This window comes from Serinus canaria, chromosome 7, assembly GCF_022539315.1.
Source record: "Serinus canaria isolate serCan28SL12 chromosome 7, serCan2020, whole genome shotgun sequence".
Lineage (NCBI taxonomy): Eukaryota > Metazoa > Chordata > Aves > Passeriformes > Fringillidae > Serinus > Serinus canaria.
Window position 1 is genome coordinate 22,255,640 of NC_066321.1, and position 22,058 is coordinate 22,277,697.

At 40.8% G+C, this 22,058-nt stretch overlaps 1 protein-coding gene across 1 annotated transcript in view; it reads right to left on the reverse strand.

Moving 5' to 3' along the window:
- Positions 1-1,095: 1,095 nt before the first annotated feature.
- TTN (titin) overlaps positions 1,096-22,058 on the reverse strand; it is a 238,989-nt gene continuing 218,026 nt past the window's right edge. Inside the window, exons 296-318 of the mRNA XM_050976633.1 lie at positions 19,936-22,002; positions 19,542-19,844; positions 19,154-19,459; positions 18,774-19,064; positions 18,356-18,655; positions 17,943-18,248; positions 17,389-17,694; positions 17,009-17,290; positions 16,148-16,741; positions 15,759-16,046; positions 15,345-15,644; positions 14,607-14,909; positions 14,026-14,328; positions 13,323-13,907; positions 12,879-13,184; positions 12,490-12,789; positions 11,668-12,243; positions 11,271-11,576; positions 10,005-10,598; positions 3,944-9,888; positions 3,702-3,855; positions 2,478-2,771; positions 1,096-2,353 (exon numbers count right to left, since the gene is read on the reverse strand). Of these exons, the coding sequence (XP_050832590.1) occupies positions 2,055-2,353; positions 2,478-2,771; positions 3,702-3,855; positions 3,944-9,888; positions 10,005-10,598; positions 11,271-11,576; positions 11,668-12,243; positions 12,490-12,789; positions 12,879-13,184; positions 13,323-13,907; positions 14,026-14,328; positions 14,607-14,909; positions 15,345-15,644; positions 15,759-16,046; positions 16,148-16,741; positions 17,009-17,290; positions 17,389-17,694; positions 17,943-18,248; positions 18,356-18,655; positions 18,774-19,064; positions 19,154-19,459; positions 19,542-19,844; positions 19,936-22,002 (15,308 nt within the window). The 3' untranslated portion in view covers positions 1,096-2,054. The remainder of the gene's footprint in view (positions 2,354-2,477; positions 2,772-3,701; positions 3,856-3,943; positions 9,889-10,004; positions 10,599-11,270; positions 11,577-11,667; positions 12,244-12,489; positions 12,790-12,878; positions 13,185-13,322; positions 13,908-14,025; positions 14,329-14,606; positions 14,910-15,344; positions 15,645-15,758; positions 16,047-16,147; positions 16,742-17,008; positions 17,291-17,388; positions 17,695-17,942; positions 18,249-18,355; positions 18,656-18,773; positions 19,065-19,153; positions 19,460-19,541; positions 19,845-19,935; positions 22,003-22,058) is intronic.

Here is a 22,058-nt window from a genome sequence, read left to right on the forward strand (position 1 = left end):
TGTTGGTTGGGGTGTTTTTAAACATCTAAAGAAATAAGAATTGGAAACTTTCTTGAGATTTTTTTTTTCTCTTTGAATGGTTTAAATACACAGCCTTTTAAACATGATTTTTATTCTTTTAAACTTTTCTCCCTAAGGATGTGCTCTTAAACCCTTTCATACTTATAATTACCTCTTCCATCACTTGAAAAAGTTTCCATTTTGTCCTGACACAGAGCTTAGCTCTTCTGAAATCCTTATTTTTACCTTAGTCCTTGTTTTGTCCCTATTTCTTAGCTTTCCTGCATAATTTGGATAGTGAGAATATATAGGGTTATTGGAAAGTAGGAAAAAAGGTTCTACAGTGAGTCTTTTTGGAATAGGTTTTTAAACATTTTGTCTGCTTCATTTCTTCTGATGAACTTGAGTATTTTTTTTTAGTGTTAGTGGTATGCTGAGAATCACAGCAGTGCATCGTTGGCTAAGTAATGCTCTTGCTCCACTTCAGAGAATTCTACAGCTCCTGAAGTGCTTGCATTTCTGTCAATGTATTTGCTCTCAAGCTTTTTCTACAGAGTGAATTCTAGAAGCAGACTTTCTCCTTTACCTTGATACTCTTCTCCCCATAGATAACATATCCCAACCCCTCCCACAGCCCCCTAAATATGAAGATAGGCTTTGCTCTGACAGGTATGTCAGCTGACTTGTGGGTTGCAGGATTGATTAATCACCCACTGGAGGTGACAACTTGTTGGTCCAGGCAATTAGGGTCAACTAGTCTGTACAGGTTGAAGCTGCCAAAAAACCAAGATGATGTAGAGGAAAGCCTGGAAATAACAGAAGGGTAAGAACAGCACAGTGCTATTCTTCTAGCATGTGCTAGAATTTATCCTTTGTCAATAAGGAACCTATGAAGAATATTTTTTTTAAAGTAACTTTCCAAGGCTGGGTGGTGGATAGGCTGTTTCTGACAGATGGCTGAATTGTCAACAGTTAACTACCTGGTTCACATTGGAGACCTGCATTTCTGTCTCATCTTTTGTTTCTGTAGTGTAGTACAGGAACTGTAAAAGCAGCATAATAAATAAAGGAGTCACAGACTTTATGGTGCAGAAAGCATGCTTTATTTCAAATGAACAGTTCTCAAGGAGGTTCAACAGCTACCAAGCTCTATTACTACATTAGGAGAACTAAAGCAAATTGAAGTGCAGGCTGGTATTTGATGTTGTAGCAACAGTTTGTTTTCAAACTGTGGTTCATTGCTTAGTTGCCTGGAAGTGACTACTGGGTGTCTAATACTACCACACAAACTCAATCACTGCGCCCTAAGAACCTCCGAGATGGGGTACTGCTGCTGCACTTGAATACCTAAATAGCTTTGTTGATTAAGGGGATGGCCAGGTGATGTTACGTTTTTAAAAGCTATTCAGGCAGTCAATATGTCAGAAACAGTACACAGTGGGTGAACAAAGTGCTGGCCGCTTGCACTTTGTCCAGAAATTGTCAGTCAGGTAGGAAAATTATGACATAATCAGATCCAATGTAAAACATTAAAGCAATGCTTACAGGAGGGTAATTGCAAACATCACCAATGCCTTACATTTCTGATTCAACATAAATATTTGTGCACATATGAAATACTGTGCACAGTATCATGTCTTAGGTGTAGGTAATCTTCAACAGGGAGCCTCTCTACCTGTTGAGGCATTCTTGGACATCAACAATGAGTTGAGGCGCAAAAATTAGTTAAATGTTGAGCAGGGTAGTCGTTTGCTAGGAAACTTTCCCCTGCCAACTGTTACTTCCAAAAGTTACGTTTCAAAATGTCATAAAATAAAAGGTACAAAACTTCATAACCGTTAACTTCGGCTATATACAGTATGTACATGTCAGTGAAAAAAGTGTTTTAAATTCTTAGGTCAATAATGACTATAAGTCATAATGTATAGATCTGGACTTTGTCTCGTTCAGGTAGGTAAAAAAATATTTTTCTTTCTTATTTACATATCAGATATTTCAGTCCATATATTAATCACTTGTAAAAATACAAGTGTAAGTAATACAGATTAAGCTCTCTAAGGTGATCGGATATTTATATTCACAGTGGCAGAATCGGTGCCAAATTCATTCCCTAAATTCAGAGTATAAAGTCCACCGTCGTTCTTCTGGACATCCATGATGATCAGGGTGGTTAGATCTTCACTGGTTTCAATGTGGAATCTGCCTTGCTGGTCCTGACTGGTAATTTTTCTCCCTCTGCAGTACCATGTTATTTCAGGAGCAGGTTCACCCGAAAAGGCACAGGATAGTGTGAGAACTTTTCCTTCCTCAATGCTGATATCAGATGGGAGAGCTTCGATTTTGGGTGGTACTCCTTTATAAAATAGAGGAAGAAATACCAAGTTAGTCTGTTTTCACTAAGCAATGAAGCGGCTTTACTCTGAGGACTACTTCAGGATAGCTGAAGCACTAACTCTACCAATAATTGTAATGCTCACCTCTCAGACCTGATTTAAGCATTTTACTAGTTGAACTCTCCAGTTGAGCCATGCTAGATTTCCCCATAAAACTGCTGGAGCTCATCTCTACAAAGGATTCTTTCATGGAGGACATGCTTTTGGCAGACATGCTTTCAAATTTCATTTCAGTCATGCTGCTACTGCTGAAACTGCTGAATGAAGCCTCTTGTTTAGAAGAAGCCATTTGAAAGGACTGAGAAGAAAAACTTTCGTGCATGCTTGCGTCGCCACTGGTCTTCAATACTACCTCTTTCGGAGGTTCTTCAACTAGAGCTGAGGAGCATTGCAAACATAGAAGGAAAAAGCAACAACATCACATTAACTAACAAGGTCATGCAGTTCTGTATGGTTAATTTTACAGAAATGAAGATGGCATACTTTGCTTTCAATGGAAAACTGCAGTGGAGTATACACTTGTTTACAATCATTTGAGTCAAGATATCCAAATCACAAGCAGAAATTTAGAAATTAAAAAATAGGCAATGAAACTTACAGTATGTATGAGCTTCAAGGAAAACCATACATACTTAAGAAAAAACAGGTCATCACACAGTGGTTTTTATTAGAACCATTACTAGAATTAGACACTGAGAAATTAATTGTGTGCTCAGTTCATATTTGTAGAAGCTGTGAAATATTTTCAGTTCTTAAAAACACAGAATAGTAAAATCTGTATTTCACTGCATTGTTTTGTAGCTATAAAGGGGAACAGGAAAGCTGAATCACTGCAGCTTTGCTTTAAACCCACACACAGTCATGCAAACAAATCACAACCACACCTTGATGCTAGGAACTATATGCTATATGGTATAGCCAATAAAATAGTAAACCCAGTTCAATTAAGTTGCCATAAAAACCTTTAACTGTGGAATGACATCATTTTATTGTAACAGATTTTTTTTTACTAAATGAGGAAAGAATAATTACCAGCACCAAGGTCATACTCATTCTAGAACAAATGCTCATAGCTTTCTCTTACCATGCACCTGTTGATGTAATAGAGCACCTCTGTGCTACTCTGGGTGTTAAAAAGATTACTACTGCTGTTTTAGGGCTGTATATGTAATATACAAAAGAAACATGAACGTCTTAAAATACTGAAGTCAACACTGCCAGTGGATTTTATCATAAGTCGTTTTAGTAGACACACCACAGCAAAAAGTTGTGACTATTCTGGACACAAGATCTGAAGACCAAACTTACGGAGTACAGTCAAAGATGCTGTAGCAGAACACTGCCCATGGTAATTTTTTGCCTTGACTGTGTATTTTCCAGTGTCACTCACTGTGGCATTTCGAATCTCAAGAGAATATATATTTTTAGAGCGAGATACTCTGAGGTGCGATGAAACTGCAATCTAAGGAGGGGAACAAAAATGGTTTCATTAAGATAAATTTCATTAATAATTCCATTTTTTCAGGTAAACATATTAAATGATTACTTACAGGTTGATTATTCTTTAACCACTCCACTTCGGGAGAAGGCTCCCCAGAAACTTCACAGGTCAACAACACGTCTTGTCCTTCATTGACATTTTGAGACTTAGGCTGCATAATGAATGCTGGCTCACTGGAGCGCTCTTTAGAAAGGGTCACAACATATTGGCATTTAATAATGCCTTCATCAGTTTTACCCTCACAGGTGAGTATACCTTCATCCTTATTACTGGCCTTTTTGATAGTTAGTGTGTGATCACTTCCAGAGACGCCGTATCTGTAATCATCTGAATTTCTCAGCTCCATTCCATTCAGCACCCATTTTACTTCGGAGGCACCAGGAATGTTGGCCTTCAGTGTCACTTTTTGCCCTTCAGACATTGTCATTTTAGTTGAAGATGCTGTAATTTCTGCTTTCAATTGTCTGACATCTTCTGTAACAACTGACTTTTTAATGACTTCTTGAACTGCAGATTTCTCTTCAGTTGCCACTACTGATTTCTTCTGGCTAGAAGCCACAAGTAACTCATCTTCTTTCTGAGCTGTTTTATGAGATTCAGTTACACCTCTTACCTGAGAATAGATATTTTTAAATACTTGGCCGGTAAACTGGAAGTTAGTTTTTGAAACACCTCCTTCCCCAATAATTTCACAGGTGTATTCTCCTTTATCAGATTCCATGAGCTCATGGATTTTGAGCTCATAAGTGCCATCTGCTGCATAATGAAACTTGAAATGATGATCTTCTTTCAGTTTTTTACCATCCTTATACCAAGCTACTTCTCTGACACTTAAAACATTGCTTTCAACTGAACAGGATAACTTTACCTTATCTCCAAGAGTTTCTGCTTTCAGGTTTTGTTTAATCTTTGGTGGAGAAGCAGTTGGTAATTGTACTTTCTCTGTTACCATTTTTTCTCCAGGTGGTGACTTAGCTTTTGGGGGACTGCTGATGGGTTCAGGAGATTTCACTCGTTTAGGGGACTTAACTGGCTCTGGTGACTTTACACGAGGCTCAGGAGATTTGATCCTTGGAGGTGATGTAACTGTTTTTTCAGGAATTTTTGTTCTTTGAATGGTCAAAGTAAAATGGGCTTCCTGTCTTCCTTCAGAGTTTTCCACCACAACAGTGTAACTTCCTTCATCTGATATCTGGACAGAAGAAATTTCAAAGGTGGACTTGTACTGTGTTCGTGTTACTTGGAAGCGCCTTGAGGAAACAATAGGCTGACCTGCACGGAGCCATGTTATTGTTGGTGCTGGTTCACCATCAACATCACAGGAAAATCTTGCAGTTTCCCCTTCAGAAACTGTGATTGACCGTGGCTTTGTAAGGATTGTTGCTGGCAGAGTGCTTTTAAATGCTTTGTGTGAAGTCCTTTCTTCCAGTGATTTTTTTTCTGCTGCAGTGACTTTTTCTTCAGAAGCGGCATAGTGTTCATAGGATAAAAGTGATTCTCTTGTTGATGACACTTCTGATTTGACCTCTCTTACTGAGGAACTTGCTTCTGTTTCAGATGCTTTCTTAAACGAGGAGATTGCATATGCCTCTGTTTTTGTCAAGTCAGGCAAAATTGGCCTTGGTACTTCTTCATCTCTCCTCTGGGAAGAGTATGTAGTGTAATCTCCTCCAGTAACATCTAGTGTTGCATAATCAGAGCATTCCCCTTTGTAGTTAGTGCATACAGCTCGGTATGTTCCACTGTCATCAATGTGGCAGTCGAGAATCTCCAGAGTTAGTACACCACTCGTATTGGTAAAGTGTATCTTACTGCTCTCTTGGAGCTCAATACCGTTGTGGTACCACTTCACTTCGGCGGTTGGTTTTGACTGGACATTTAGAATGAACCTAGTGTTATGGCCACACGGTACCCGGTGTGAGCGCATTCTCAGGGTAATGCGAGGAGCATGGTCAAGGGTGAAAGGCTGCTGAGTCAGAACTTCATACTGCCTTTCCATTGTTTTTTGAGTTTTCAGAGCAGATTTCATGGACTCGTATCTAGAAAATATATCAAATCTTGCCATCCTCTCAAACCGGGAGAGAGATCTTTCACTAGAAACTGGGCTAGGTGAGCGTGGTCGAGTTCTCTCTGGTGTTGGGGATCTTCTCTCACTTTCTTCAGGAGGCCGTGAGCGAGGTCGAATTAATTCAGATACAGGACGCATCAACTCAATGTAAGTTGGAGAAAGGGATCTTCTTCTCCTTAGTAATTTAGAAGAAGGTGAAAATTCCCTGCGAGCATATTGCACCATTTCTATTTCTTCTTCTTCTTCTGATGTGATCTCAGTTATTTCTCTTTCCCTCCTTCTCCTGAGTCTACTCTTTTCTTCCTCTGCCATGTATTTGAGCTCACTCCTGTATCCAGAGAGTCGCTGATCAGTGCCAACAGGCCGGAGCAATTCTTCATCCTCCCGCTCAGCCATTATTCTTTGCTTTTGTTTAGGTGGTCTGTAGGCAGCCCTGTCGTGACGTTGACGAAGCTCTGCATAGCTTGCACTTGTCTCAGCTTTAGTTGGAATGTGATATCTTGAATACCTCAGCTCTCTTTTTCTTTCTTCCTCTGAACTGACCTGAGCTCCTGCAGTAGAATATCGAAGGGCAGACAGTTCAAAGCGTGGGGGGCTTCTGCTTGGTGGGGAAGCAGAGAAGCCTAGCTCCAGCTCCTCTTCAAGGCGCAGTCTTTCCTCTTCAGTTCTCTTCATGGCTAAGTAGTCATCTATTGGCATGAGCAATTCCTCATCAGACAAGTCACCAAGCGATCGCCTTCTTGGTCTGTAGTGATATTCATACTCTGGAGATGGGGTACGCCGGCGTGCTGGTCTCACAATTTCAAGATCGTCTTGTGTCAGCTTTGGTATGCGCCATTTAGGCTTGTACTGATCAGAAATGCGAGGCAGCGGCATCACATAGAATTGCTCCCACCTGGAAAGACGTATGCGTTTCTGGCGTTTCTGAACAGTCCTCTCAAGTTTTCCTGGCATTTCATACTGGTCTCGCAGCCTCTTATACCACTTCATGTCTGACAGAGGCACAAAGTGTTTAATCTGCTGATCTTCTTCAAGAGCAACATGTTTGCGAGGCTCTGGGATCTCATATGGCATACGAAGTCTCCTTTCCTCCTTCTCCTTCTTTTCTTCTTTCTGAACTTCATATTCACCTTTAACAGTCTTTGTGCTAACAGCTGGTTTATATAAGATAGCAGCTTCTCTGAGAGCCTCTTGTGCAGTTTGTGTCAATGGAACAGCTTCAACCCCAGAAAGGATTTCTGCCATTCGTAAGGTCTTGTCAATTTGCCTCTGTACATGCTTCTCCCGCTCTTCTTCTGTCTTGTACTCACGCTTGACGTATTTCACGCGTTCAACTTTTAGATAAGCCTGACAGCTTGTAGATCCAGCACTGTTTGTAGCAGTAACTCTGTAGTAGCCACTGTCTTCTGGTAAAGTATCTCTGATGTGCAGAGCATAGTAATCTAAACCTTCATGAATTATATCAAAGTTGGGACCAAAGGATAGAGGCTGACCATCTTTCTCCCATGTCAACGTTGGTTTTGGCACACCAGACACCCTGATCTCAAAACTGACATTTTGGCCTTCTTGACATTCAGCATTTGCCAGCAATCTTTTAAACATTGGCCTGAGCGTAGCATCTGCTGGAGGGGGATGTGGAATCACAGTCAGCTTAGCTTTGCAGCTGTCTTCACCATATTTATTGCGTGCCACAATACTGTATTCAGCATCATCCTCTTCAGTGACATTATTGATGACAAGTTGATAAAGACCCTTGTCTGATTCAAAAGTGTACTTCCTATCATCATCCCCAGGTTTGATTTTCTGGCCTGATTTGTACCATGTTAAGCGAGGTTCTGGGTGAACTGTTATAGTTACTCCAAACCTGACATTTTCTCCAACATATGCAGTGCGGTTGTACAAAGGCAGAGTAAATTCTGGGGGATGCTCCAATAGTCTCATAGTATCGACCCGTCGTTTCACTTTTCTAACAGTTCTGCATCTGTAGTGCTCAGAAATTTCTCTCACACCTTTAACAAAAAGTTCTGCATAAGAGCTGTCCTCACCATAATCATTCACCACCTTGCATCTGTAGGTACCATCATCTGATTTGGAAACATCTTTGACATACATGGTTGCCACACCATCTTCATATTTGATTTCGTATTTCTCATTGCTTTCTAATTGCCTCATACCAAAGTACCATGTGACTTGTGTGGACTCATCATAGTTTTCAATGGTACATACATATTTGGCGTGGCCTCCTTCTTCGGCAACATTATGCTTTATCTGCCCAGCAATAGGCCCAATGTCTATTGGGGCAACTTTAACTTTAGCCACTGTTATGCCTTTCTGGGATCTAATTGCGCCTCCACAGGAAATGCGGGCTACTGACACAACTGTATTCCACTCCTTCTTTACCAGAGTTTGATAGTAACGCCTGTGCCTTAAGGTCTTAATGGTTTTGGTGCTGGTCTTTTCCGTCTGCTGTTTTAGCCACACGTGATTAAGCGCTTCAGCTGCTGTCATCCGAGATTTTCTTTCCTTTACTAGCAGGCGATCAATGAAGTCCATGGCTTCGACGCTTATGTCTTTGAATGCTTCATCCTCAAAGCTGTATTCAGCATTTAAAATATTTTCAATAACTTGTTGGTTTGTTTCAGCAATGAAAGGGTTAAGGCCACTGAGAAGTATGTATGTTAGTGCACCAACTGACCACATGTCCGTAGCCGTGCTGACCATGTCATGGTGATGTACTTCAGGCGCATAATATTCAGGAGATGTGAACTGGAGTCTAAAGCTATCTCCAGGCCTCAACTGTCTGGCTTGACCAAATTCAACAATTTTAATTACAGAGCTTCTTCTTGTGAAATAAATAATGTTGTCTGGTTTAATGTCAAAATGTCCAATGCTATGACGATGTAAAAATTCTAGTGCATCACAGACCTGGCGAACATAATTTACTATTTCTCTTTCATTAAGTTCAAATGAAGCTGTGCTGATTCTTTCAAAGATGTCAACCCCAGAAATGAATTCAAAGATCATGACCAACTCTTCTAGGCTCTCAAATGACTCATGTAGATACAGGATATTTCGGTGCCTTGCAATGTTTAGGATGGAAATTTCTTTCTTTACCAAAACTTGGTCGGCACCCTTTACTTTGACAAATTTGGCCAGGTAAGTCTTTTTTGAAACTGCCTCAACACAGCGGTGTGCGATGCCAAACTGCCCGCGTCCAAGCTCTTCTGCAATCATGTATTTGTCATAGAGCTCCTTTGTGGAATAGTGACCTGCTTTAGCTTCTGTAATTTCTCTGGTTTCATCAACTTCTTCATCATAGTTCATTACTCTTGTCTTATCTTCCTTTGTTACAACTGGATCAGTAGGTTCAGAAGGCTGACTTTGGCCAAACTTGTTCTCCGCAATTACACGGAACTGGTAGGTGGTCTTGCCAAATAGGTTCACCACTGTGTATCGTGTTTCACGAGCTTGTGCAACACGAATCCATCGCTCTGCTGTTGTAGCACGCTTCTCAACAATGTAGTTTATGATCCTACTTCCACCATCAGTAGCTGGTTCATTCCAGGTTAAGTTGACTGAATCCCTTGAAACGTCAGTTACCTTCAAACCTCTTGGTGGATCAGGCACATCAGCCACATCTAATTCAACAGTTTTTTGATCAATTCCAAATCTGTTTTTGGCACAAACAATGTAAAACCCTGCATCTTTTCTGTCAACACCATTTGGGAAAACAAGAGATGTGAATGACCGTGTAACAATGACTTGGTAGTGTCCATTTGTATCGATGAGATCTTGTCCCTTCTGCCATGTGATCACAGGGGGTGGCTTGCCACTGAATGGAATCTTGATGCTCACCACTTCCCCTCGGAGGGCATGAACAGCTCCCATGCCTTCCAAGTTCTTGGGCAAATGAATCTTTGCAGGAACTGGAATAGAAAGAAAAGAAAAAACACATAACCAAAAGCACACGAGAAGAGCATCAACAGTCTAAATATTCAAAATTAAAATGAATTTTTCTTGATTATCAAGACCCTTCATTCACCTTCGACATCCAGAGAGGCAGTGCCAGACACAGATCCTCCTTGGTTGGTAGCTCTAACTTGATATACCGTGGCATCATCATCTGTTACATTCGTGATGACCAGCTGGTAATATCCTCCCTTGAATTCCTGTATCTTGATCTTTTCCCCATCTGGCATAATTTCTTTGCCCTGTCTGTACCATTTGACAATTGGCTTAGGATGACCGGTGACTTTGCAGACAAATGTGGCATTAGCTTGAAATTTCACATTCAGATTCCTTAGTTCTTCCTTGAAATGTGGAGCTTTAATTGGTACATCAGATTTTGGAATGACTGGTTCGGATATCTCACTCCACTCACTTTCTCCACCGAGATTTTCACATTTTACACGGAACTCATATTCAAGACCTTCAATAAGATCTTTCACAGAGTAGACTGTTTCACGAATTTCATCTGTTGTTACAGAAATCCACTTGTTTTGTTTTTTCTCACGCTTCTCAAGATAGTAAGTTCTGATCTTTGCACCACCATCACTTGCGGGTGGTTTCCATGAGACAACGCAAGAATCCTTTGTGATAGCACTTGCTACTGGCTGGCCGGGTTGTCCTGGTTTGTCTGTAAAGAATAACAGAGTTCAAAATCTGAAGTGAGCTTGCCTTACTAATTAATTACAGGGTATGCTGGTTTTGGCTGGGGTAGAGTTAAGCTTCTTCACAATGGCTAATATGGGGCTGTGTTTTGGATTTGTGCTGAACACAAGGTTGATAATACAGAGATGTTTTTGTTATTGCTGAGCAGAGCTTACACAGAGCCAAGGCTATTTCTTCTTTTTGCTCTGCCATGCTGGTGAGGAAGTTGGGGGTGCCTGGGAAGGTGAGAGAAGACACAGCCAGGACAGGTGACCCCAAGTGACCAAAGGGATATTCCAGACCATCTGACACCATGCTCAGTACATAAAAGGGGGGAAGGGTGGGACATTTGAAGTTATGGCATTTGTCTTCCCAAGCCACTGTTACATGTGATGGGGGCCCTGCTCTCCTGGAGATGGCTGAACACCTGTCTGCCCATGGGAAGCAGGGAATGAATTCCTTGTTTTGCATTGGTGGTGTATGCAGCTTTTCCTTCAACTATTAAACTGTCTTTATCTCAGCCCAAGAGTTTTTCAGCTTTTACCCTTCTAATTCTCCCCGATCCCATAGGTGGGGCAGTGATCAAACAGCTATGTGGGGCTGGGCTTAAATGAAAACACAGGGGGATACAGACATTGATATTTTAGGCTCTACTTACCAAATGGAGGCTTTATAAAAACTACTGATGAGACCTCCAGTGCTTCACTAATGCCGTACATATTCTGAGCAGAAACACGGAAATAATAGCCTGCATTTTCAGTTAGGTTAACAATTCTGCAGGTTGTGCCTGAAATACTTGAAGATACGAGTTGCCATTCTGCTCCTTCCTTGGCTTCACGTTTCTCTATGATGTAATTGGTTATCATAACACCTCCATCATCCTCTGGTGGTTTCCAGCTTATCACCACAGAATTCTTCAGTATAGACTCTATAACAATTGGTCCTACTGGCTTATCTGGTTTATCTGTACAAGAAAAAGCACAAAATTTGTATTTGTTTTTCCAGTCAATATTTGAAAAAATATTCCACAAAATACTGAAAAGAAAATTAATTACCTTGTATTTCCACATTAAGTACAGTGTCAACTGTTCCAAATGTGTTGCTGAGTTGTACTTTGTACTTCCCAGCATGAGTCTTGTGCTGGACATTCTTAATAGCAAGATGAGTATACTGTTCTGTGTTCTCAATAGTAACTGTTTCTGATCCTCTCAAAGGCTTGTTGCCATGGAACCAAGTTATTGCTGGTACTGGCCGGCCAATATACACAACGTGAAGGCGGAGGGTGCCACCTGCACCTGCATAGTATTTCTCTTTCAATGGGAAGCCGGGGTGGAACTGAGGAGGAGCCTGCAATAATAGCTTGCCACTAGTTTCAATTTCTCCAACATCATTGGTAGCCATACAAGTGTAGAGACCTTCATCCTCCTGTTCATCTGTCATTACTGTCAGTGTATGATTGCGTCCATCAGATGACATTTTGTATTTTCTGCTTTGTACCAGCTCTTTGCCAAAGCGGTACCATTTGATATCAGGCAAAGGTCTCCCAACAATCTGGCATGTCAGCTGAGCTGCCTCACCCAGTTTAGTTGTGACATCCTGCATTTCTTTTTTAATGGCAGGTGCTTCTCCAGCTGTGACAAAGAAAATAAGAAGAAAATAATGATGATTACTATGACTTTTTCCTCTATTACTATATTACTGTAAATAAGTTTTCATTTATACTTGATCCTCTTGAGACACTGTCCTTTGGGAAATTCATGTTAGAAAATATCACATAAAACAAATAGGCAGGATCTTAAATGTGGCACCATGGTTTATGAGGTACCAATATTATAACAATATTACAACAGCAAATGTGACAATGTATTTTTGCTTACATGTTAATTTAGTTTTCACTGCCATAGCAGTCCTTCGAGGTCTGCTGAGGCCAGTCTGATTTTCTGCAAAAACACGGAACTCATATTCTGTGGCCTCTAGTAAACCTCCTACTGTAAACTGCCTGTCCTTGATGCGTTCCTTATTGCATTTTTTCCAGGTGCTTTCTCCAGACTGGCGATATTCAACCCAATAGCCAAGGATCTCTTTGCCACCATCACTTTCAGGTCGTTCCCATTCTAATGTAATGCTGTCCTTAAAGATAGAAGTGATCTCAATTTCTCCAGGTTGGCTTGGTTTGTCTAAAAATTAAAATAGATTAAAAATCAGTTTTTCTCTAAATGTCATTAAGCTGCTCTTCAAAAGATCTGTTAATGTGGACATATCTTACCAAATGGATCCTTGCATACAACTGGTTCAGAAGCAGGACTTGCTTCACTTTCACCAATGTCATTTTGAGCAATGACACGGAATTGATATTCAGCATCTGGAACAAGTCCTGTGACTGTGTACATTGTAGTGGTAATCTGTGTCTTATTGTGCCGGACCCATTTTTCTGTAGATGTCTCTTTACGTTCAATATAGTAGCCAGTTACACGAGAACCACCATCATCTTTAGGTCTGGACCAAGACAAGTTGACAGAACTCTTTGTAACATCAAGGACTTCAGGTGGGTTGTTTGGAGGCTCTGGCGGATCTGTTAATAATGGTAATAATAATAATAAAAAATATCAGTGACATAGCATTAATATTTCTGCATATATTGTTGCACTTTTAGATCATAATGCAGTAATTAATTTATCTTTTTTTCTTTTGATTTGGAAAGAAAACTTACTCAGAGGTGTCTTTGGTACTGCTGGTTCTTCAGATTTGAGAGATTTGCTAATACCGAAATGGTTTTCAGCAGAAACACGGAAGTGATATTCCACATTTTCTTTGAGTCCTTTCACCACTAGTGATGTCCCTTTCACTCTAGAGTCAACAGTGTACCAGGCAGTCTTCGGTACTTCTCTTCTCTCAACAATATAACCCAGGATATCTGCACCACCATCATCTGTAGGAGGTCTCCAGCTCACTCTGACAGAACGAGCTTGTATATCATCGTACTCAAGTGGTCCTTCTGGTGGATTTGGAATGCCGATCACTCTGACTTTAATGTACACGGCTTTCTTGCCACACTTGTTTTCCAGTACCAAATCATAGGTGCCCGAATCTTCTCTTTCTGCATCTTTGATCACAAGTTCTGTGTGAGTCTCAGAGGTCGCAATCATGGCCCTCTTGCTGATGTCCTGTCCTTCTTTTGTCCATTTGCACACTGGGATGGGCTTACCCTTAATGGGTATTGTAAGCCTGATTACTCCTCCTTGTCTCACCATGAGACCTTCTTGGTATTTTTCATCAAGTTCATAGTCAGGATATTCTGCAAACAAAAATAACATGTCATGCTACATCACTCTACAGATGATATCATACCGGCTTTAGGAAAAAAATTTTTTTAGGACCGCTTTCAACAAGAGCTAAGGCTTGAAATGTCTTACCAAGCATTTCTGTAATTTTGACTGTTCCTGGAACTTCAGCAGGTTCTCCTGGCCCACCAGCATTACAGGCTAGCACTCGGAATCTGTACTCTGCACCTTGAGGAAGATGTGTCAAGGTGTATTCCCGAATCTTGGTCGGCGTAGTGTTGCACTTGGTCCATTCAATTTGATCAACCTTCTGCATCTCAATTAAGTAGCCAGTAACTTTGGAACCACCTTCATCTTCTGGTGGACTCCAAGCCAGGGAGACAGATGTTCTTGTAGTATCAGTGACTCTTGGATTCTGAGGTTTACCTGGAGGAGCTGGAAGAGAAGATCAGATAAGCAGGTGGGATTTGTTTCTATGAATATTCAAAAGATGAAATAAATGCTAACTTTCAACTTACAATCTGTAGTAAGTTATAGTGAATTTAAAAAGGAAAACTTTGAATGAAAGATTTTCACTAACATTTTCTTTGTTTTCTCCAGTCAGAATCTCATTTGTTAGTACACCCAGAAAAATTTCCAAATTAGAAATAATTCTACCATAATGCCATTCCCTTCTACCATCCTGTGTTTAATATTTGTAGGAAATTACTTACCAATTGGATCTCTGGCAACAGCAGACTTGGAAGGACGGCTGGGTTTCCCAGTGCCTCTGGCATTGATTGCTGTCACCCGGTGCTCATACTCTAACCCTTCAACCAACCCAGTGGAACGGTAGCGAGTCATGGTGACTGGAACTTTGTTGGCACGGATCCATCTATCTGCTCTAACTTCTTTGCGTTCCACAATATAGCCAGTAATCTGTGAGTCACCATCATCTTCTGGAGGATACCAAGTCAATGTCATGCCATCTCGAGAGATATCAAACACTTCTGGAGTGCCAGGAGGACCAGGAATACCTGTAAAAACGTGACATGCAATTAGTGAAGAAAGCGTCAGACGACTTTATACACTAGTACGATGTGGCATATTGTGAATAAATGTAATATCAAACTCTTTTATTAGCAGGTACCTAAGTAATTTACAAACCAGTTAAAACTTATGTTTTGTAATGGGGTAGAGAATTTTTTCAAGACTGATGGTAGACCTGAGCAGAAAATCCAAGTTTACCATGCACATTCTGTGCAGTACATCTATAATACCTATACAGATTTATGGATGGCATTTTTCCTCTGGAAAATAACACGATTACGGTGCATTATAATGTACAATTTTATCTGGCAAAAGGAAGTAGCAACATCTAGAAAATTCTAGTATATGTGTGGATATATAAGCCAATTTAAATATATATTTTTAATTTTAAAGACAGAGGTTGAACAAAGATTCAGACTTACGGATTCTGCTCTTGCATTCTATAATTTCAGACTGCAGGTAAGATCCAATCCCAAAGCGGTTTGTAGCAGCTACACGGAACACGTATTCTGCACCTTCAACAAGTCTGGTGAACTTAAATGTTGTCCTGGTCACTGACTCTGAAACTGGCAGCCATCCAGGACGATGAGCATCACGCTGTTCTACCACATAGCCACTAAGGGCAGCTCCACCATCCAGCTCAGGAGGCTCCCATGAGATGGTTACATAATTTGCATCAATTTCATCAATTCTGATAGGTCCAATAGGTGGTCCAGGCTTGTCTAGGGGAAAAAAAAAAAAAAAGAAGTTTACAAAACAGATGCAAAAAAAAATATTTCACATGTAAAAGTTTAAGTGAAGGAAGGTTATGGACAATTATTTTGATGAACTCTTACCAAGGATTATAACCTTTAATGTATCAGTAACTGTTCCAGTTGTGTTCTTCAGTTCAAGTGTATACTCCCCTGTGTCATGTATGGTGGTCTCACGCACAGTTAATTTGGCCATTTTGGCAGAAGTCTCCATTTTGATGCGTTCTGATTCTTTTAGTTTAGAACCAGCAAAGAACCAAGATGCAGTTGGAGGTGGTCGTCCTTCTATTGGAATGGCTAATTCAATGGGCTTTCCAGCAGGAACATGGATTGTCTTCTGAGGTATTCCAGCGAAGTCAATTGTTGGTAGAACTAAGGAAAGCAAATAATTGATATTTTAAACACCTGCTTTGTACCTCCCACATTCATTTGGTGTAAGCTTGACCCTACTGCTTTCAACAGTAGACACCTACCTTTTCTGTCCTGAACTGTCACTGCTGTGACAATCTCACGTGGTTCTGACACGCCCTTCTGATTCTGTGCTCTGACCCTGAACAAGTACTGTTCACCCTCATTGAGAGAGATAATGGTGTGCTCGTAGATGGTAGGCTTCAATGTCACTACCTTCAGCCACCTCTCTGTTCCAGCTTTGCTGGCCTCGATGACATAGCCAGTCAATCTGCTGCCACCATCATGCAGGGGCTTCTCCCAAGCAAGTGTAACAGTTGATTTAGTGGTGTCAATCACTTCGAGTTTTTGTGGTACCATGGGGACATCAGATACCAGTACAGCATCAGATGTTTCACAGCCTTCACCAATGCCATAAATATTTTCTGGTAGTACTCTGAAATAATACAAAGCTCCTTCCAGAAGTCCAGTAACTCTGTAAAATGTCTTGCTGCATTTAGTAGTGACAGTCTTGTAAGCTCTCATAGAAGCTTCACGTTTCTCAATTATGTAATTGTTGACTGGGGCTCCACCATCAATGACTGGAATGTCCCAAGTAAGTGTCACGGAATCTTTTGATACTTCCTTAATTCTCACTGCAGGTGGTGGACCAGGTGTGTCTAAAACAAACAAACAAATTTTTTTTCCATTTTTGGATCTTTTCATTTTACAGTCAATGATTACTTCTGCATAAAACAAAAATACTGGGATTTGATTTATAAACTAGCACAGCTCTAGAAATTATGTATTTTCCTTTGGATTAGATAGTTTCTCTGACTTCTCATTCTCATGTTATTTAAAATGCAAACTTCCTTTGGAAATGAATGACACTTATTTCAAGAATGCAGAGTGCTGTGATGCTCACAAACAATTGTAGCAGTACTTACCATACACTTTCACAGAAATAGTTGCAGATTTTTTCCCTGATTGATTTTCAGCCTCAATGATGTATTTTCCAGCGTCATACCGATTAACTTTATCCACAATAAGCAGAGTGTAGCTGTCTGTAGTATCAATAATACCTCGACTTACAAGGTCAACCCCCTGCTTGCTCCATGTGATTACAGGAGCAGGTCTGCCGGATACAGAGACCATTAGGCGCAGGGAACCACCAGCTCTGACTGTAACTGTCTTCTTCAGATCATCAGCAAGCTCAAGTTCAGGTGTTTCTGATGAAGGGGGTAAGAAATACGGAATTAGTTAATCTTACAGAAGTCCTGAAGGAAAATATAGTTTCCTTAAAATATATATTAGGTTTTCAAATTACCTATTCTTTCCACAGGTTCTATTTCTGCTGATGTTTCGCTAAATTCACTCATACCATTCACGTTTGTTGCAGCAACTCGGAATTGGTATTTCTGGTTTGTTTTAAGGCCCGTCACGGTGAACTCAGCATTCCTCAGAGTGGCGGTTGTATGTGCTCGATACCACTGTTCACTGCCTTCTTCTTTCATTTCAAGAACGTAGCCTAAGAGGTCAGCACCACCATCATATGTGGGCTTGGACCATGCTAAACTGATGCTGTGCATTGTAGTATCCACAACTCTTGGAACTGAAGGTGCTGCAGGAGTGTCTTTGAAAAAGAAGAAAATGCATTTTATATTGGTACAGAAAACATTTTACAGCTAAAACCAATTTACAGACAGCTAATTCCAGGAAATGCATTTAATATGAACTGTAACTGGTTTTAAGTTATTCCAATACTATCTAGTACAGTGAGTTTATGTGTGGTTATGGGTTTCTTAGTTAAAGTGTCAATGTGAGTTAATGCTCCATTATTATAAATAAATATTAAAACATGTTTTAATTATAGAAACTTACATGATGGTTCTTTACATAACATGTATTGTGAAGCTTCACTGGGTTCACTGTTTCCAGCAGCATTCACTGCAGTGACACGGAATTGGTACTGGCCCCCTTCCATGAGACCAGTGACTTTCAGTCTGGTGTCATAAATGGTATAATCTCTATTCACTCGTGTCCAGCGCAGACTCTTCCTTTCACGTTTGTCCACAAGATAGTCCTTAATCTCACTGCCACCATCCGATTCTGGTTTGGACCACTGAATAATGATATGCTCCTTGCCAACACTCACTTCTTCAGGAGCACCAGGCTGCGTTGGAATAGCTATTTTTTTAAAAGTTGAGGAAAAAAAAGAGATTGTTCAACACATTGTTTATCCATGAGAATTATTCCACAAATTCTGATGCAGAATATAAGGTAGTAACACTCACTGAAAGCATTCCTGGCAATCACAGTTTCTGATTCAAGTGGAACACCTGGTCCATATTTGTTGACAGCTCTCACACGGAAAATGTATTCATTATTTTTAATAAGCTTTGTTACCACAGTTGATAAAGTCTGGCATTCAGCCTCAACAATAACCCAGTGAAGTCTGCTGGTTTCACGCCTTTCTATGATGTAGTGAGTGATTTCTGCACCTCCATCTTCCTCAGGAATGTTCCATGCCAGAGTACATTTCTCTTCTGTTACTCTGCTAATTGTGATTTTTCCTGCACATGGACCTGGTGAATCTGTGTAGGAATCAAAATACTGTCATTAGTGGCTAAGGAAAAGCTTCTCATTCTTATTTAAAAGAATGCTGATTTTTTTCAGTATACTAAGTATTAATACTAATCACGGGATACCTACCAAGCACTTTGACGAGAACAGAAATTTGTTTCATCCCACTGGCATTTTTAACTGTCAGGGTATATTTTCCACTGTCACTTCTGTCACAGAACTTGATAATCGCAATAGCTCGTTTGCTGGTATACTGTAGAGATATCTTTTCACATAGCTCCAGTTCCCTGTCACCTTTGGACCAGAAGACTTTTGGTTCTGGTTTTCCACCAACGGCTGCATCAAGAACAAGATCTGATCCAGCCCTAATGCTCAAAACTTCTCCCTGCAGTCTGGCATCAAGTTCAGCTTTTGGCGGTGCTGGAAAAAGAGATTCGGAAAAAAAATTACATGACAGTACTAAAAATAGAACATTATGTTTTTAATTGTTCCAAGTGAATATTCCTTACTGTATTCATCCTTGCAAATGACAGCACCAGTTGATTCAGATCCTTTGCTAATCACACCAGCAGCATTCTTTGCTAGTACGCGGAATTCATAGGCTTCGTCTTCACTAAGAGCTGTCACAGTAAAAAAGTTTTCCGAGACAATGGTATAATTGCATTTCAGCCAACGTCCATCACCAGATTCGTTATATGGTTTGCGCTCAACAATATATCCGATTATTTTGCTTCCACCATCATAAAGTGGAGGTGACCAGCTCAACGATACTGTAGATCTGGTGACATCTGTTACTTCTGGTCTTCCTGGGGGATCTGGAGGAATAAAGCAGAAAAAATGAGAAATGCAATCCTATTTTAGCTTAAATAACAACGTAACTCTAAAAATAATGCTTACCAACTGGATTTTGAGCCACTACAGGTCTGGAAGCTTCACTAGCTTTGCTAACACCTGCAGCATTTAGAGCATAGGTTCTGAATTGATATTCTAGGCCTTCCACCAACCCCGTGACTTTATAGTTGCAGTCACAGCATGGTACTTTGTTCTCCTTCACCCAAAGGATGGTGTTGCGCTCCTTCTTTTCCACCCAATATCCAATGATTTTGCTGCCACCATCATGATAGGGTTCCTCCCAGCGAATGGCCATGGCACTTGCAGACACAGAATAGACTTCTGGCCTTGAGGGTGGGCTTGGTGGGACTAAACATGAAAAAGGTGGGGAGGAAAATGTTAGTAATTGTAAAAACCTCAGTCAGAAAAAAGGACAAATTTTGAGAAGTGTTTCACTTACCAAATGGATGCTCAGCAACTACTGTTTTTGATTCAACTGGCTTGCTGACACCAAATCTATTTTCTGAGCTGACTCGGAAACTGTACTCTTGATATTTTGTGAGATGACTGACTTTGATCTGTGTGCGTTTCACACTAGAATTCACCAGCTGCCATGCTGTTGTGCCAGATTCACGTTTCTCTACAATGTAGTTTGTAATGTCACTGCCACCATCATCTTCAGGTTCTTTCCAGGTCAAGACACAGGACTCAGCAGATACAGACGATATTTCAATTGGGCCAGTGACAGGACCTGGCCTTCCTATGACTATCACTGTGACAGTAAATGTTTTCACACCAGCAGTGTTCTCAAGTGTAAGGTAGTATTTTCCAGAGTCCCCTCTCATACTGTCTTTTACAGTCAGTGTGGTTCGGTCTTTTGTTGTCTTGATGGTCACTCTTTCAGTTTCCTTCAGCCTCATCTCCTCAAGTTTCCATGTCACTTTTGGAGCTGGGCGCCCACTGATTGGTATATCAATAGTAAAGGTGCTTCCAGCCTTGCATGTTATAAGCTGTCTGCTTATGTCACTGAGATCTGCTGTTGGTTCAATCTGTGGCTCCTTAACAATTACAGAAGAGAAAGCTTCTCTTGGCTCACTGTAGCCAGCATTATTCCTCGCCTTGACCCGGAACTCGTATTCTGTGTTCTCCACAAGGCCTTCAACTGTGAAAGTAAGTTGCTTGGTTTGTCCAGCTACAGTCCAGGAGTCAGATCCTTTTTGTTTCATTTCAAGAAGGTATCCAGTAATACGGCTACCACCATCATGATCAGGTTTAAGCCAAGCTAAAACTACAGAAGATTTTGTTGTATCAACAATATCTAGTCTCTTAGGTGGAGCAGGTTCTTCTGTGGCCACAACTGGTTCTGTTAATTCACAGGGTTCACCTACACCATATTCATTTTCTGCTGACACTCGGTAGTAATATGGCATACCTTCTGCTAGATCTGTGACCTTAAAGATTTGTCGAGTGCATTTTGAACTCACTACTTGCCAGCTACGACGACTTGCTTCACGTTTTTCCACAACATAGTGGTGGATACGAGAGCCTCCATCCAGAACAGGAGCATCCCACATTAAGGTAATAGATGTTCGGGTCACATCTTTAAAGGTAATAGGACCTGGTGGACCAGGTGTGTCCAAAACCTTGACAGTAAATGTAATAGACTTGCTTCCACTGTTGTTTTCCACAGTAAAGACATACTTGCCAGCATCATTTCTATTGCATTCCTCTACAGTCAATGTGCTGAATGAATCAGTTGTTTGAATGTCAGCACGCAAACTAAGATTGGCATCTGCTTTGGACCACACCGCAGTAGGAACTGGCCTTCCAGAGAAGGCAATAAATAGACGAATGCTTGCACCTGCTCTTACAATATGAGTCTGCTTGAAGTTTGCATCAATATCAATTTCAGGTGCAGAAAGCCTGTCCACAGTTTGGACTGAAGCAGGAATTTCGCAACTTTCTCCTCTGCCAGCACCATTGACAGCACTGACTCTGAATTTATAGTGTTCTCCTGCCTCCAAATCAACAACGGTATATTTAGTAGCAATAACAGTCTCTGCATTGACTTTCTGCCATGCTTCAAGATCAGCTTTGCACATCTCAATGATGTACCCAATTATTTCCATGCCTCCGTCAAAAACTGGCTTTGTCCACTCTAAGCTTACACTAGTCTTTGATGTGTCTGTCACCTTGACAACATTAGGAGCACTTGGTGGGCTGACTGGTTCTCTGCATTTAATCAGCTTTGACACGTCGCTTGGAGGTCCAACCCCTGCAGCGTTTTCAGCCATGACATGGAACTCATACTCATTGCCTTCAATAAGGCCAGTTACTCTGTATCTGTTCTCAGTAATGGGCCTCTTGCTGGATACTTTAACCCAGCGCATGCTCTTCTTTTCTCTCCTCTCAAGAATGTACTCATTTATCTCGCTTCCACCATCTGACTCTGGTCTTGCCCATGTGAGTGTGATACTGTCTCCTGTTACATTGGTAGGCTCTGGAGCTCCTGGTGCATCAGGGAGAGCTAAAAACAAAGAAAAAAGTCATTAGAAGGACAAGATGGTAACTCCATGGGTGTTT